General features: G+C 42.8%; 1 protein-coding gene across 6 annotated transcripts in view; it reads left to right on the top strand.

Annotated features, from left to right (window-relative positions):
* Rai14 (retinoic acid induced 14) overlaps window positions 1-18,099 on the top strand; it is a 111,806-nt gene that overhangs the window by 61,658 nt on the left and 32,049 nt on the right. For 5 of the 6 annotated variants that reach the window (XM_048368521.1, XM_048368520.1, XM_048368519.1 and 2 more), the window contains one exon: window positions 3,771-3,901. In XM_048368521.1, the coding sequence (XP_048224478.1) occupies window positions 3,771-3,901 (131 nt within the window). Of the gene's footprint in view, window positions 1-3,479; window positions 3,685-3,770; window positions 3,902-18,099 lie in introns of those variants that run through there. The other variant, XM_048368524.1, reaches the window with a different exon arrangement.

An 18,099-nucleotide genomic window follows, 5' to 3' on the forward strand; every position in this document is an offset into this window, starting at 1 on the left:
AAATCTGAAACAGGATTTAATAATTGGCAAGAGAATGAAAGCATTTTATCAAAGAAAGTGAAAATATTTGCTAACTCACAGAGAGATTCAGGTTAACCTGGAGGAAGAACCCCCTGCTAAAACCAACAGCAAATACTGAATACTTTGGAGGCACTGGGGATTTAGAAAGCAAGGCTGTTGTCATTGTCTTGGGGGAGCTGAAGACAGCAGGCGCTGCCAACAAACCAAACCCCAGAGCAAAAGCCAGGATGTACTGTTTTACCAGGTCTAGACTATGGGCTTGAGGGGAGCTGAGTAGGTGGGCCCTCGGGAGCCCATGTAGCAAAGACGCAGAGAGAGGTCACCGTCACCGGGAGGAGAGAGCCTGCAGGGCCTACGCCTGAACAAGTTAGCCTTTGTATAGCTGGGACTGTAACAGAGCATCCCTCCTAAAGCAGTGGCTCCCTGTGGCTTTTTTTTTTTTTTTTTTGGTTTTGGGGTGTTTTTTTGTTACTCTGATCCTCAGCAGGACATAGTTTATTTTATCACTGCCTAGAATACACATACATATGAAAGAGAATTTCATAAAACATTTCACCTTATTAATGTGATGCACATGTTGGTTCCCCCCCCCTTTCTTTTTCTTCTTCTTTCACTTGTAAGCATGTCAGATTAACCTAGTAATAGGTTAAAAAGTCTTAACGTGACCAGTGTGGGACCTATCCTGTAGAACCAGGGTTTTTACAGGTAGTGGTGAGAGATGAAATTGTCAGTGCAGTAGTAGTCATTCACTCATTTCCTTATGCTAGTACTAGGATTTAAACTCAGGGCAAGGAGCTTGTTCAGCTGGTGTTCTGTCACTTGAGCGATGCCTCCAGCCTTGCATTTTGCTGGTTATTTACCAAAGTCTTGATTCTGGAGAATGAATGAGTTGACTTGCACTGTTTGGGATAAATTTCCCGCTTTCTCTCCTTGTTTATCCGATCCTACCTTCAAACAGTAGATTGGCCAAGGAGACTGTCTCCACATTTGTGTGTGTGTGTGTGTGTGTGTGTGTGTGTGTGTGTGTGTGTGTGTGTGTGTGTGTGTTTCCAGTACGGAGGATTGAACCCAAGGCCTCATACTCACTTAGCATGTGCTCTACCATTTAGCCACAACCCTAGTTCCTGAGATGACTTTCTGAGATTTGACACTTCCCTATAGAAGGATGGGGGTGAAAAGAGGTATTTTGGATTCCCAGCAGCAGGACACCTAGAGCACTCCTTAGCAGGACACCTAGAGCACTCCTTAGCCACGTTTGTCTGTATTGTGACTGGTGGTGGAGTCTGCGGTGTGGAATGTAGCACTGTAGTTGCAGAGTCATTACAGAGGAGGATGAATGGGCTGTATCCATCCACAGGCAAGTTCAGAGGAGGAAAGTAGAATCAGGCTTTCTGTTCCACCATGGTTCCTTTCTCTGCTTAGTCTAAGGCCTCCAGGGTGTATGAGCATCCATTCTTGTCTCGCTGCTGACACACTGTGAGCCTTGTCTGTAGCACTTGCAGACTGAATGGTACTGTAGTTATTTATTCATTATTTGGTGTAGGAATCTGTATTCTCATTACCTCTAATGTTCCCAGAGAAAGGAGTTTCTGGCCTATTTCCAGTGGAGACTCTAGATCAAGGAGGTGTTTCAGACCTCAAAGCAATGTATTATTGGTCTCACCTTCCTAAGCGAGTGTAGGGCATTCTTTGCTGCCATGTCCCATAGAGACTGTTGAACTCCCAAAGGATCCATGTGGAATTGATTTGGAGAATTCCTCTCATCAGATTTTCCTTGAAAGGGTGGAGGGCCATAGCAGCACTGAAAAAGAAAGTCCTTTCATATGGCCTTTATTTTGCTTCAGTGCTTTCAGTCCTGTCTACTAAGATTTAACATTCTTTTGATCTTCCCAATCCTATTTTAAGTTGGTCACTTTAGATTAGGGAAGGATTTGAAAAGACAGTAGTTTTATTTTGTTTTTTGGAATAATAGAGGCAATGATGATTGACCCTTAGTGAACTTCAATAAACCTACTTTTGTTTCCTCCCTTATAAAGTGCCCTGTGGAGGAAATCAGCTGCAATCTTGTGTCTTGGTATTTGCTAAGGTTGTTAAGTATAGTAGACTAATAAATGCTGGTGTGGGCCCCACTGGTTTGTGTGTCCTCTTCTAGGAGGCTGAGTTTGTAGTGAAGATAACACTCAGTGTCTTGAGTATGGTTAGGGTCCCACTTTGACAACAATATGAAGAGTCACTATGGAGAACTACTGTTTTGTGTGGCAGCCTCTACTTCTGGCACATGAAACTCAATGTTAAGCATTAGGTTCTCACTGGCCATGTTTCCAGTGCTTAGTATCCACATGTAGTAAATGCAGTATTTGAGCCAGGTTGTGTTCCTATAGGAAGGAAGGGAAGGAGGGAGGACAAAGAAGCTGTCTGGTACACTGAAAGATTTGCTACACTCACCAGAGAAATGAGAGAGGTCAGTCTTAAGACTCTCAGAGATGCAATTCAGAGCGTCTCTACTGTATTTATCTATGGTCTGTGACTTTCTTTATAGTCCTGATGAATGTAGGTGAGGACAGGAGGGTGACTCGTGGACTCACCCGTGCGCCATAAGAGATCAGCCCTGGCGGGTCTTCTATTGCACTAATACAAAGATTGGGAAGGCTTCTGGGGGCATGGAAAGAATATAGTTTTACAGTAGTACCACTTCTTGGCTTTTAGTCTAGTATTCCTTCTGTCTACTTCCTTGTAGTGTTCCATGATGAAGCATCAGTATGAAATATCTCAGATTCCTGATCATAAGATCTGCCTATTGAAAGCTGTGGGGAAGAGGAGCTGTCTCTCTTAATATGGTTGAGTTCACAGCTGAAGGAGCAAGGATTGATTAGCTGACAGCCTAGACCTTCAGGGTCTCCCCGAGTTTTGATGTGCCCAGAATCATCTTCTCCCTCCTGTCCTCTCATTGATCTTACATGCTTTTATATACCTTCCAGTCCTGATAGCTCTCTTGTTGCTCTGCTCTAAAACTTTCAGTAGCTCACTGCCACCTTTCATATTGAGAACTTCTTAGTCATATACTCTGGGCTCATTTAATCTTAACATGGAGATAATCTGTTTCTTTTCTAAAACTAAAATCTGGTTTTCATACACATGCAAGTTTACTGTTTTTTTTGTTTACAGAATAATATAGGGGGTTGGGAAATGATGGTTGTTGAGGTTTTCCCCAAAGCTGTTCAGTGCCTAATTGTTTGTTCAAAAGAACCTTTGTTTCTGGTGTTACTTCGTTGGTGTTACTTTGATAATATAGACAACTACTTAAAATCAGCATATGGCTCAAGGTACAGGATCTAATAAGCAGAGCAGAAATGTGGCCATGAAGAGCCAGTGAAGAATTGTGTGTATTTTAACTCTCAGATAACCTTGAACTATTGGCCAGTTTGGAGCTGTACCCAGTGCACTTGAGTGAGCTGTAGACTGGGTCAAAGGTCAGCATTCTTAGGTGCCATCTGTCAATTTTAGCTAGAAATTAGCTAATGTGTAAACTAGATTCCAGGTCGACCTAATTTACTTTATTTTCTCAAGGATAGTTAAAGGAAGTAACTTAATTCAGAATTTGATGACAGTCAGTATTTAATTGAACTGTATGTTTTAGGGAGTGTCCTTATGGTAAAGAAGAAGGTAAATTGTGGGGGAAGGTTTTCATTTGTGGTGGGAGAACAGAGTTAACGTGCTCACCACCTCTGCCTCTCTCCTTTGCTCCACAGACCAATGAGTGGAACAAGAATGATGACCGCCTGCTGCAGGCCGTGGAGAACGGAGACGTGGAGAAGGTGGCCTCGCTGCTGGGCAAGAAGGGAGCCAGCGCCACCAAGCACGATAGCGAGGGCAAGACCGCGTAAGCAGAACCGTGGTTACCACTTGGACTCCGCCATGGCTCTCAGAGCACTCTCTAGAATCCTTAGTGGTCAAGTGGAGCTTCTCCAGTGCTGTGTGAGGTTGCTGTGAAAGTATTGCCACTCCCCCTTCCACTGCCATGCTAAAATATGTGTGAAGGTGTTTCATCTGGTTTCTCTCTCTACCAGTTCCACATTACATAGTGAGCATTTCCAAATGGTTGTAATTGTTCCCAAATCGTCCCGTACTTTACCAGAGAACAAATACCACCAAAACTACAGTCGGCAGGTAGAAAATGAAATCTATCCTAGATAAGTACCAGTATAAAAGAGAAAAATAATTTTTCCATGACCTTCAAGCTTTAGTGCTTATATAAACTCCCTTAGCATAGATAGGTACTGTAATGTCCTTCATGGTTTGCCATTACATTGAACTCTTGCTCGCTGTAAATTAAAACTATTTAAGTACTGGGATATGCGAGTGTGTGTATGTGTACATGCATGTACTTAGGTGTTTCTATCCATCCTTACACTGATAGTATTGTGAAGAGATCAGGGAATTTGAAGGTAGAGTAACTTCTTGTGGGCCCTGTCTGTCCTTATTTATAATGTTTATTATTATGAATTATGTGAGTATTGAATCTCACTTTTCTCCATGTAAAAGGGAGATGATATTTAGTTGCTACAGCATAGAAGAATACTGGCACGGGTGGATAGTCTGAGAAGCAGGGTATTAAAATGTGAGACAAGGCATTTGAATGCCACTAGTTTTTTCTCCAGAGATCTAGGAAGTGTGGGAAAAAAGAAAGCTGGTATGTAGAGTTTGTTATTGACAGGTTCCCATTGTGGATGACTGGAGTGCTAAGCCTTCTGGGAATCTTTTTAGATTCTTAAGTAGTAGTTGGCAGACTGACATGCTGTCTGTGTTATTTAACCATGGTCCATGTTTGCTCCTGAACTACAGAGGCAGAACTAAACAGTTACAACAGAGACCATATGGTACACAAAGTCCAGAATACTTATCTGACCCTTTACATATTAAATTTTGGCTTACCTTAATTTTAAGTAAAGTAAGGAAAGCTCCTGGTCTCCTGCTCCTGTGAGGTTGTGTGCTACTGCTAGGGACCAAAGTGCTCATGTCTAGAAGTCTAAAATGAGGCAGGTAGCCCACGGGTGTAGGTACTATATGGAAAGTGCTTACAATTTTCACTTCACAGTAGGCAGTTAATTAACCCAATTCTCTTCCCTTCTCATTCCAGACTGGTTAGTGATTCTTGGTATAGGGAGCTTTTACTTAAGAATTACCAAGAAACTTTCAAAAGAGGTGAAACCCATGTATGAGGTGGTGCCGTGACATTCTTAATCACTTTGTGTCTAAGGGAGGCCCATGAATCAGTATCTCTCAAATTCCTGGTGATCGAGAGCCCTGCAACAGGAGAACAGTGGAATTCCTGTTGGGCTTAGAATTATGAAGTAACAGTTATACAGCTGGGCAAGTACATACGTAAAATGCCAATTATTTTTTCTGAAGTAACATATTAGCAGTTAATGTAGATTTACAACATGTTTGAAAATACCTGAGGAGAATGTATTTTGGAATTTAGTGACTGTCTTTAAGAAAATTTGTTCAAAAGAAGAAAACAAAAAAAGCAGCCCTAAGTAATAAAATATATTACCGTGTCAAAAAAAAAAAGAGAGATTTGCCTTTTGATCTACCTTGCATACCACTGTGCAGCCTTTTAGAACTCTGTTTTGTTTTGTTTTGTTTTGCCAGTCCTGGGGCTTGGACTCAGGGCCTGAGCACTGTCCCTGGCTTCTTCTTGCTCAAGGCTAGCACTCTGCCACTTGAGCCACAGCGCCACTTCTGGCCATTTTCTGTATATGTGGTGCTGGGGAATCGAACCCAGGGCCTCGTGTATACAAGGCAAGCACTCTTGCCACTAGGCCATATCCCCAGCCCCCCTTTTAGAACTCTGTATACCAACTCCTGTCCAGCTTTGTAGTGTCTGTACAACTTCTTATAGTCATCCCAGGGAAAGAGAAGGTAAGTGTTTATCAGTTGTGTCTAAGGTAGAGAATTTTCACTAGTAGCTTAGCCACAATTGCATACATTTGAGCAAATGTGTATGCATGTATTATGCATATGGCTAGACTATTTTCTACTCTCTTTTATTGTGGTAAAATACAAATAACATAGCATTTAGTATTTCAGTGATTAAAAGGCTACCCTTTAGTCGCAGCAACTACATTCACACTGTGGTTCAGCTACCGTCCCTCTCTAGTTCCAGAGCTTTCTCATCCCCATTGAAAGGAAACCCAGTGCCTATTAAGCAGCTGCTCCTTCCTTTCCCTACACTTGCCCTGGCAACCACTAATCTGATTGCTGCCTTTGCGAGTTTATCTATTCTGAATATTTCATATAAGTAGAAGTCATCTAATATGGCTTCTCTCAGTTATCATATTTTCAGGATTCCTCCATGTTACAGCAGCGTTCATTCTGTGCCTTTTGTTAGTCAGTAGTATAAGTGTATGCAGCTATTGTATAGAAAGACCATTTCCATTTTTTTCTGCTAAAACCAACACCCATGTAACACAGCTCTTCCTGAGTAAAGTCTGAAAATAGCTTTCACACCTCTGCCTGTGTATTTATTTGCAAGTCAGCTATTTCTCATTCAATGACACATATGTGGAAATTTAGGAGAACTAATAAAGGAAGGGAGGGGGTAATTATTTTCTCAGTGTAAGATTTTTTTTTCCATAAGTAATCATCTGTCAACACTTCATTTTTGTGCTTAGGATATTCCTTTTGAGGACTAAAGTTATTAACTAGTGACCATAAGAATTTAATTTTAAAGGCACCTTCAGAATGTGAGAATTCAATCTTATCTGGCTTCATATTTCCATTCAGGTCTATGATATTGGCATACTTAAGAATGAGCTGGGGCTTTGGGGGTTTTAAACCATTTTCCTTGTCCCTTTGGTATCATAATCATGTAAAATAGAGGATGTTATTGTGGTTTTGTTCTTTTGGCCTCAATCATCGATCTCATTTTTGTAAGTCTCCACTTGTGGACTGAGAGTTATTCTACTTTTTACATCCCTGGCCGAGTGAACACGACTTTGCCGAAGCTGGGGAAACCTCTCAGTTTCTCCTGCTCTTTCTAGGTGTGTTTGGTTTGGTAACAAGTAACCAGTCACATGGTAGGGGCAGCTCTCAGTCTGTGACTAACCGAACTGTCCTTGAATCACCTCTGCTGCAGCTCTTGGTTAGGCTAACCCTGTGGAGTTTCCAAGGTAGCATTTATGTGTGATCATGTGGGAGAAGCTTTGCACCTCTCATTCTGAAGGGCTTGGTCACATTTCCTCTTGACAATTAGATCCCTGCGGTGCTTAGCCTCATTTGCTGCCTGCTCTTTAGAGTTTACTCATCAACATCAGCTCCATCTCAGCAAGAGGCTCCAGAGCTGCTGTCCAAAGAGCTTTTGTGATAACCCATGTTGTAATTTGGTATTTGAATCAACAGTTGCCTGTCCTGATGCTGGCATTCCAGGTCATTCCCTCTGGCCCTGCCTTACCTAAGGGTTCTTGCCCACAGGCCTCTCGGAGGTGGGCTCCTGCCGCCTCTCAGGCAAGCATGTCCACACGTCTGCCCAGGTTCTGTGTCCACTTGTATACTACAGTACTGACAGAACAACAACTGGAATGTTAGTCACTTAAGAAATGCCTTTGTTTTCCGAAGGATTTGACCCTTATACAACAGTAAGCTCCCTGTGGGCAAGAATCCTACCGGTTTTGTTGTGTTGGTTTTTTCCAGTTCTGGTATTTGTGGAAGAGATTTTTCCGTGTGAATCTTAATGGTGAAAAACAAAAAACAAAAACAGTATGTTTTTGCTGATAGAAGCTCATAAGTAAATTACCTAGGGGGTAAACTCACTGGATAAATGTCACAATTTGTCCTCCAGCTTTCAGAACAGTTTCAATAGACAGTCTGTACTACAAGGGGAACTAGAAGGACCAGAAACTCCCAAGCGTGTGGTGGCTGGGGCAGCCATCTTTCAGACATTCTCCAGAAGTCTCCAGAGCCAGAGTTCATGACCAGATGGGTGATTTGGTAATTCCTTCTCAGTTTCTTCCTGGACTATTTCCTGCCAGGGAAAGATAAGAAACCATGTCAGAATTTTTCTCCCCCTAAGACTGATCAAAGAGTAGAGTTTTTTTCTTTTTCTTTTTTTTTTTTTACAGTAAAAGCCGTCAACTGCCTGGAATTCATTTAGGGAAGACCCAGGGAAGGGTGCTGTCTTTCTTGGAAGAGAAGAAAATAGAGCAGGGCAGAGACTTACAGCTCCAGGCTGTGTTTATGGAGTCACGCTTGGCTTGCCTCTGCCCCATCTGGTCTCTTTCCTTGGGGGATTTGAGGAAGTAGGAGGATGTCCGTGCCCTGCAACCTTTTACTGTAGAAGAATCTAATTGTTTCAAGATGGTTTGCCTTATGTTGGATGTGCCTTTAATTAAAGTTATGTGTGTTTGTTTTAAGAACAACCAGACTAAATAAAATCTCTGCTAGGACTGTAGTATTTGAGCAAATACTCACCAGGGCATGGGCATGTGTAGACTTTTTAAACAGTATGTGTGTGTTGTTTGTGTGTCTTTGTGTGAGGGGTGTGTGTGTGTGTGTGTGTGTGTGTGTGTGTGTGTGCGCATTCATGTGGATTTTTCAGAAACCTGATTCTTTTGGCTTGGAAAGTACTTTTTAGATGACTGGAATTTATATTTAAAGAGGAAGAAAGGTAGCCCTTGAACTCTGCAGATCAGTACAGTAAGGTACTTCTTTAGATGGTAGCTTGTCGTACTTCTTGGGTTTTTTGGAATAGGCATGTGTTCGCTATTTTATGCCAGTAGTTCAGTCTTTCAAACCAAGTCATACTGCCTAATCAGCTGTCTCTAGTATTTCCCACAAAACAGCTGCCACATTAATTTACCTGAAACCCCCACTTACTGTATATATAGCTACAGTCTGTATTCCTTCCTGCAACATCATCCTCTGCCTTTCTTTAGGTAATACCAGGTACTTAGATCTTTAGGTAGTCTTAACTGGTAAAGTTGCCCTGGAAGTCGAAGCAGGGATTATGACATGCACAAGGATAGTTTTTTGCCCCTGAATCGCCAAGAATCTCCATTGATACAGTGATATCTACTCCACTTTGGGTGGCATAGACTTTCTCTTTGGTATGCCAACACTAGGGCTTGAACTCAGGGCCTGGGGTCTGACACTCTACCACTTGAAACACACCTCCACTTCTGACTATTTGCTAATTGAGAGTCTCACAGATGTTCCTACCTGAGCTGAGTGATCTTAGCACTCAGCCTTGTTTATAGTTAAGGTTACGTGTTTGAGCCCCCAATGCCTGGCTTGACATAGGCTTTTTTTTTTTGGCCAGTCCTGGGCCTTGGACTCAGGGCCTGAGCACTGTCCCTGGCTTCTTCCCGCTCAAGGCTAGCACTCTGCCACTTGAGCCACAGCGCCGCTTCTGGCCGTTTTCTGTATATGTGGTGCTGGGGAATCGAACCTAGGGCCTTGTGTATCCGAGGCAGGCACTCTTGCCACTAGGCCATATCCCCAGCCCTGACATAGGCTTTTGAAGATGATATTACCTCTGTTTATATCTTGCACATATGTTCAAAGGTTTGTGTTTTATGAATCTGCCCATTGGTAGGCTTTCCTTCAGTCCACAATGTTCCAGACTATTGTCAGCAGATGGGAAGATATACGGTTCTCCTCCAAGGACTGAGGTGGGAAGACAAGGCCATTGAAAATGCTGATAAATACTAAGTACTAACCTGTGAAATCCTGTCTTTGAGGGCTTCAGGACAGTGAGTGGGAGGAAGCCACTGGAGTAAGTAAGAAATGCTTCTTCCTTCCTAGGGTATGACAGAAGGGGCCATGAACAGATCAGTGGTATCTGGGTGGGGATAGGGGAGAGGACAGTGCCGGTACAGGTGACAGCATAAACAGGGCCAGGCCAAGTTGAAAAGAAAAGCAGAGATAACATGACCATTGTTTTCTTCTAGTCTTAAAGAGCTTATCATAGTAAGGGCCCCACTTGAACTAGGTCATTGATTCTGAACTTGACTTTCATTAGAATCATCTGGAAAGCCTTTCAAAGGCTGGCTTCCATCTTTGTAGAGTCGCGTTGCTTTGGTGTGGATTCACTCTGGGCAGAGTTGTTAGAACACCCAAGGTAATTTGAATGATCACTCCGGTGCAGGAACTGCAGCCAGGTTCCCTAATCTATCTAGGCTTCCTGACAAGCGCTATATCAGGACGGGAGTAGGTGGGCTAAGGACAACCTGGTGAGGCCAGGGAAAATTTTTTTCTATTGTACCCACACATATATATGCACACACACGTAGTTACATGTGTGCCTCTAATTCTTTTGAATAAAAACATCTAAGTGAAAGTCTAGTGTCGCTGTGTTAAGGTAGTCATGTAATTCCTGAGGCTTTCCAAAGGGACTTGTTGCAAAATCATGCTGTAGAACGAAGACATATAACCACAGTGAAAATTATCGGCAGTAGATTTGGAAAGTTATAACTTAGAAAATGCTGTAGAATCTCAAGAATTTTTCATTGAAAGCTGTTTCCTAAGTTGGGTTAAGTATACCAAGAATGAAGAAGTTTAAGCACTCCAGTGGGTAACTGTTGCCCAAGGTCAGAGCTCTCTGGCTCTGCCCCTCCCCCTGGCTGTCTGGCAGTGCCTTCCCATCTGGATCTGCCCCCAACACAGAGGTCAGGAGAGCCTGGGAAATGGAGTGACTGTGGTAGAGGCAAGCGGAGGAGGATGGGGATGGATCTCGAGCACACAGTCAATGACCTGCCCTAAGTCACTCACACGAAAGAGGGCATGTTGGAGCAGGAGGTTCTCACGCCGAGCAGCAACAAGGCAGTTCAAGGGTCGAGGCCAGTTTAGTCACTAGCACACGCCTGTCCTTTTCAAATTGCTGCCTCGCCTCAGTTCCTGCCTTCTAAAATGCCGCCACCCCCTCCCCCACTGCAGTGTTTTTGTGTATCATTCATCTCCATTGGGCCACCTCTTTCATGAAGCCTGTGCTAAAAATAGAATTCTCTTTTGCCTCTGCCATTCAGAAATCACCTAGGATCTGATAAGTGTTAGGTACTTATGAGGCCTTTCTTGTCTCTGATAACAAATTAGGAGGGTTAGAGGCCAGCCTTTCCTAATTGATAAAAAGGGGATTGTTTCTCTGGTGGGTGGCTGAAATGGTAGAGCACCTGCCTAGCCAGCACAAGGCCTTGCATTCAATCCCTGCGTTCACTCCCCTCCTTGCACCCTGTCCAAGGAAAGGAATTGTTCTCTTGATATTGGGCAGGATGTTTTCACCTGTACTGTTCATTCATTCACCCAATTGTTTAAAGACCCTGTCAATTTCTCTACCATATTTCTTTCTCATCTGTGTGATTCTTGCACGTAATTGTAATCATATACATGACAGAAACAATTTGCTCTAATTTCAGAGGGTTCAGTTCTTAGATGTTTGGTGTCACGCGCTTGGGCAGAACATCCAGGTGGCAGGAGACTATTCACCTCATGGCAAATAGAAAGCAAAGAACGATCGAGGCAAGAGATAGCTCCTCCTAAGGACACATCCCCTCAGTGACCCACTCCTTTTACGGGTGGCCCCACCTTCCCATAGACTCTCTTAGTAGTCTATTCAAATTAAACCATTCTTAGGTCAAACATACCCAGAGGTGCTTTAATAATCTCCTAGGCTTTTCTTAATCAAGTCAGATCGACAGTCAAGATTAACCACCACAACATCAGATATTTTCACTTACCCCTGGGGTAAATTTCTGAAGAAAAAAAGTATGGCTTACAAAAGTTTAAGAGCTAATACAAATCATCTCTTCTACATCCTCTAGCCGTCCCTTTTTCATACCACTAGTCACTCATTTTTTCTGTTCAGCAGGAAAAGGTAACAAATGCTTCAAACTGTCTGCCTTAATGGGGTCTACCAGAAGCAATGACTTGAGCTAGATTATAGCTGCTTGGCAAATCATTGAAAGCCAGTTAGCAACAAAACTTCTCTGCCAGCAGGATTTCTCCCTGGGCCATTTGGGTTAACACCCACTACAGATTGGAATTTAGTTGTTGCTTTTGTTTTTTTTGTTTGTTTGTTTTTTCATGACTTTTATAACTAGAAGCTATTAGGCAAGACTGCCTTTTTATTTTTTTTTACCCTTATATTCTAATCTGAAATGGGAATCCAGGTCTTGTAACACTTGGTAGAATTTTCATGCTGAAAATTTGCTGTTGGTCCAGTCTCAGTATCTCATAACTTTACTTTTCTCTGTACCTCTCCTGACTTCAGTGTGAGTGCCCAGGGGATAGTACAGTTGAGATCAGAGCCAAGGATTGATTACTCAAAACGAAAGACTACTGGGTTCTTTCTGCTGTGCCATTGGCCCTAAAATTAAGTGTGTCACTGTGCGCTTGCTGAGTTTCAACCCTGGAAACTAAGCAGAAGCCTGAGAATTTGCATTTTGAACAGGTTCCTAGATGATACTAATCTGGGAACTATTTGGGGAAACCTAATATACAACTGTGCTGGGAAGCAAAATTGAACATTAGCCCAAAAGATGCATAAATGTTTAATTTGCCCATTTGGGTGCGTGTACGTGTGTGTTTTATAACAAACATCACTTTTTTTTCCTTCTGAAAGACATCTTCCAAAAGGCACTTGGTGACAATAATGATGATGTATGAGGCTGTGATGTTCTTATTACGGAACTAAAATACCGATTCCCTCAAGGCCCTGTTGTAAGCCCCTTCATAGCATGCACTGTTTGAGTCTTTTCCTGACCACAGTGACTCCTTTCTTGAAAACCAAACATTTTTGGAAAGTAGGAGTTTTGCAAGGACTGGGAGAAGCTGCCTTTGTGGCAATGAAATCAAGTCTTGATCTTTTATGTCTTTTCTAACTTCTCTTAACCTGATATCTTTGGGCAGTGAAGATGTTGAACTAATATTATTGGGAAAGTTCTAGACCCTCTTACCTCTGGAGTATGACTAGTGCCTGTAGGGTTTCATGAGGGTATGAGTAGCTTGGTTTGGAAAGTGGAGGTTGGTTCGAGGCCCCAGGAGGAACTAACAATCTTTCATAGCATGGTTCAGTTTTCTGGCTTCAAGGAGCTTGGTTAATGAAAGAGACAAGAGTTTGTTCTGAACGTGGTTTTCTATGAATGAATACACCTGAAAAAATAAAAATCTTCTAAAAGTAGCCCTGAAATATGCATATGTTATAGCCAGTAATGAGAAACCACATAAACTGGTTTCCTATTACTCTGGAAAACACAAAGAATTTTCCAGGGCCACAAACTTGTGGGTTTTTTGAATAGCATCAGTTCAAATCCCCTTCTGGAAAAGTCTTGGGAAATATCCCAGCCCTGTTCCAGGGTAGTTATTTCAGGAAAGCTTGCTTGCCCAATTTGCTGAGTGGTTTTGTAGGAAATGAAACCTCCATGTTGGCTCGGTCTCAGTTCGGGGATTGCATTCCCAATCTGTCCTTGGGAGAAGCCCATATTTGCTTTTTGCCAAATGCTTCCACCAGGTTTTAGTTTGAAATATGTTGTATAGAGAACCATCAGCCTACCTGGGCGCTCGTGGCTTACACCTGTAATCCTAGCTACTCAGGAAGCTGAGATCTGAGGATTACAGTTCAAAGTCAACATGGGCAGGAAAGTCCCTGTGACTCTTATCTCCAGTTAACCACCAGAAAACTGGAAGTGGCTCTGTGGCTAAGTGGTAGAGTGCTAGTCTTGAGCTGAAGAGCTCAGGGACAGCACCCAAGCCCAGAGTTCAAGCCCTATGACTGACAAAAAGAAAAGAAAGAACTGACAGCCTGTAGTGAGTTACAGTCCTTAGCATTTCAATTTGAAGAGGCACGGAAAACAAACCGCCATTTCTCAGCACGGTAACTGAAGGACTTGTTCTGGATACACGATGAAAGCTTTGAGCCAGCTAGTACCTCTGTACCTCAGTTTCCTCCTCTGTAAAACAGGAAACCCTTTAACCCTTCTTAAGACTTGTGTGAAGATGACTCCAGCAATATGTCTTGGAAACTCAGCTGCTGTTATTGATGTCTTTGGTCATTTTGTTGCCTGAAGCAGGGCTTGAAGTGAGGGAACTGAAGTTACCTCAGCCACCATTACTCAGCAGTGGGGCTGTTACGTGACCCACAGGCTGCCACCCAGCTCGTGTTTGAGGGGAGTGACCTCAGTGAGTTGACTTTCTCTTCAGTGGGGAAATAATAGAAGTCAGGGAGAGGCAAAACTCGGAGGCACTGAAGCCTTGAGATCTTTCCAAGTGACAAAAGCAGCAGTGTTCCAAATAGCCGTCTGCACCAAAGGATCAAAGTAGTTTTGTGTAAATTTGTGGCTGTTTGTGCCCTCTAGTTACATCTCTGTGGAAGGGCCCAGGCTGAGAGGTATAAGCAAAGGAAAAACATCTCCTGTTCCAAGGAAATGTGACACAGTAGGGATTCCTTTCTTGTGGAACTTTTGTTTTTAGGGCTAAGGGGATTATGTTTTCAAAGAACATTGAAACAATGGGTGCCTTGGCAAAAAGTGATGTGGGGGGCTGGGAATATGGCCTAGTGGCAACAGTGCTTGACTCATATACATGAAGCCTTGGGTTCGATTCCCCAGCACCACATATATAGAAAATGGCCAGAAGTGCTGTGGCTAGCCTTGAGTGAAAAAGAAGCCAGGGACAGTGCTCAGGCCCTGAGTCCAAGGCCCAGGACGGCAAAAAAATAAAAACATAAAAAATGATGCGGGGGTTTTAACTCGTTCTCAGCTTCACACTTCTGTGTGCCTGTGAAATCAGCTGGGAATCCGTGCACTGTGGCTTTTTTAATTGAATAGCTTTAGGATGGAATGGAGAGCCCTGGATGATGACGATAATGAAGACGATGGTGATGATGACAACAATGCTTTCTTCTTATCAGAATTTGAACTCAAGACCTTGACCTTGCTAAGTTTGTTCACTCAGCTAGCACCATCAAGCCTCTGCTGGTTATTTTTTAGAAATGGAATCTCATGGATTTTTCTCCCTGGACTTGTCTTCTAGATCTCAGCCTTCTCTATAACTAGGATTGGTGGTGTGACTCTCCGGTGCCTGTCTGAAAGCCTTCATTTCTAGCATGTTCCTTTCCCATGAACCTCTCTTTGTGTAGACAAGTCCTTGGCCTTACTGTACTTTAAGCAAAATCAGAATGAGGATAGCTACCCTCCATGCCCCTAGGGAGTGATCACTGTCCTCGTGGGAGTAGATAAAATATAGCCCTCCTGTCTCCATTGAATTCTTGACCAATCTAAATGAAGAGATAAGTACACAAAAGCTCTCATAAAATACATGACATAAGCTTTTGAATGACATTTCTGGACTTTGAAAGAATTGGCCACACTTTTTAATTAGAAGTGAAAGCTTATGTGGATACAAAGCTGGAGGACATTCCTAACTTGCTTTTGCATTCACTCTTTTGTATTCCTTTATGGGGAAATTTCAGCTGGTAATTAATTGATCTAACTACTTCAAAGGGCTCATTAAAAAAGACTTAATTTTTTTTTTTTGCCTCTGGACATTTTAAGTTGTAATTAAAATTCTCATCTCTTGAAATTTGCCATACCCTAACAAGTCTTGGCTAGAACGTGGAGAATTGGAACTCTTCTACGTTGTTGATTGGGTATAGGATTGTGCCTCGGCTTTAAGAAAGAGTGTAGCAGTTCCTCAGAAAGTTAAACATAGTATATTGTCAGGGTTGTAAATTGCCGGGCTTAGCTCTATCCCTCCCCAACACGTGGGGAGGGGTCCTGGGCTTACCTAACTCTTCCACGGAGGATTCATACCTACTCTCTTATGTTCCCCCGGCTGGTAGGGTATTGACGCTGGAGTGGGGTCCCGGGGTTTAGCCTCGGGGTGCGTGTGGGTGCGAGAGCTCCATACTCGCCCAAAGAAGAGACCAGTGCGTGAGATCTCGGAGAAAACCTCTAGGGCTTCTGTTTATTCAAATGAGGAGCCCCCCAGATATACCCCCGAGGGCGGGCACCAGAGAGGGATTGCAGATTGGTCACAGAGGGCTGTCCATCAAGTGATGTCAGGGGACCTCCCTCGGGAGCAGAGGCCCAGCCCCCCAAGGATGGGTTTCTGGGGTGTCCTCCATTACACACGTGCTGTCCCAGGAGCAGGGCCTTCTCTTCCTGCCAAAGGAGGAAGGGGAGGGACAGGCCAAGGTCAGCAGTGGCCCCTTAAAGGCACAGCTGACCCCAACAGTATATGGCCCAGCAATTCTGCTAGATATATACCTTATAGCACTGAAAGCGTGTTCTACAAATGTTGTACACATGTTTTAGCCGTAATAAGAACCCAAAGTAGAAAGAGTCCTGATGCACATGCATGGCTAACCAAGTTGTAGTCAACTCATAAAATGCTATCTTATTAAGGAGGGAGTGAAGTATAGCTGTGTACTATAATACATACTACATACCTTGAAACATGCTAAAGGGAAGAAGCCAGACACAGTAGATTATACTGTATGATCCTGTCTTTAGGAAATGTCTAGGATATGACAATAGACACAGGATGTAGATTAGTGATTTCCAGAGCACTTGAGAGATAGAGAAATGGGCAGTTACTACTAAAGAGTAAACAGATTTTTAAATGTATTTTATAGGGCATTGAAAAAAATCTATAATTATATACTATAGATAGGGTTTATTTATTTATTACTTGTTTATTTGTTTGCCAGTCCTCAGGCTTGAACTCGGGGCCCAAGCCCTGTCTTTGAACTTGCTTTTGCTCAAGGCTAGCATTCTACCACTTGAGCCACAGCTCCACTTCTGGCTTTTTTTCTGGTTAATTGGAGATAAGAGTCTCACAAACTTTTCTTGCCGAGCTGGCTTTGAACCGTGATCCTCAGATCTCGGCCTCCTAAGTAGCTAGGATTACAGGTGTGAGCCACCAGTGGTCAATTTAGTAAATATACAAAGGTTAGGGTTTAAATGTGAAATGTTCCCACAGGATAAAGTTTGAATGGTTGGTCCTTCCCTTGCTGCTACAGTCAACCCAAATAACAGGTGTTCTGCAAAGTCTGATAACTCACTCCTATCAGACAAAGAAAAAAAGATGAGCTGAAAGCCAGAGAAAGGAAATTTATTATGTGGGAGCCACAGGAAGACAATACTTCAGTACATATACAGCCATATTCAGGATATAAACATGAACTTTAGATTTTATAGAGGGGGCATGAGAAGAGAGATATGCATGGTTATTAAATAGTCCTGATCAAAGTATGGCTTAGTTGGTCATTACGTCAGACCCTGTTTTAAGAAGGGTTCTGGAGAAGTTATCACTGTGATCGCTGGTCAGGATGACAGGCATGGTTGTCTGCTAGGTGGTCTGTCATGAGGAAGCTGGTTTTTTTCCCTTAGGGGTAGTGTCAGTCCTTTGTCATAAAGATGTTATCCATCAATCCTGTCCTTCCTGGATCCCAGAATGATTACAAAGGGACTGTAGAGGGAAGAATCTAGAGCAAAGTCATATGCAGAATGGAAGCCAGGATGCTAAGCTTTTCTCCTCCTGCTTTTAGTCATTCATTCATGGGCCCAAGTAAGAAGTCTCTAATTTATTCTTACTCTTCAGCAACATCTGGCTTTGAAGCCCTCTTTAGAAAACCTCAGCAACTAAGAGCAAAGTAATTCTTTCTTCCTTAAGTTTTTCTGCCAGGTGTTTTGTCACCATAGTGAAAAAAAATCTGACAGTGAGGTTGGTTGCACAACTTTCTGAATATGTAGTAAACTGTACATTTTTAAAGAATGAATTTTGTGACACCTGAATTGATATCAGTACAGAGATGAAAGCGTGCTCATTTTGTTTTCTCAGTCTTTCTTTAACTTGTTTGAACACAATTACATTCCATCATTACACATTGCCTTTAATGGTTTTTATCCCAGTGTTTATGAACTGTGGAGTGCATAGATAATTCTTTGTTTTGGAGGAGCCAGCCTGTATACCTCACTTTCCTCTGCCTTCTAGACATTAAGTTTCAGTGAACCTCCACCAACCCCAGGCAACAATGTCTCCAGATGTTGTAAAAATGAACCTCCTGCTTTGCCCCCATTCCTTCCC

Source organism: Perognathus longimembris, chromosome 19 (assembly GCF_023159225.1).
Source record: "Perognathus longimembris pacificus isolate PPM17 chromosome 19, ASM2315922v1, whole genome shotgun sequence".
Classification (NCBI taxonomy): domain Eukaryota; kingdom Metazoa; phylum Chordata; class Mammalia; order Rodentia; family Heteromyidae; genus Perognathus; species Perognathus longimembris.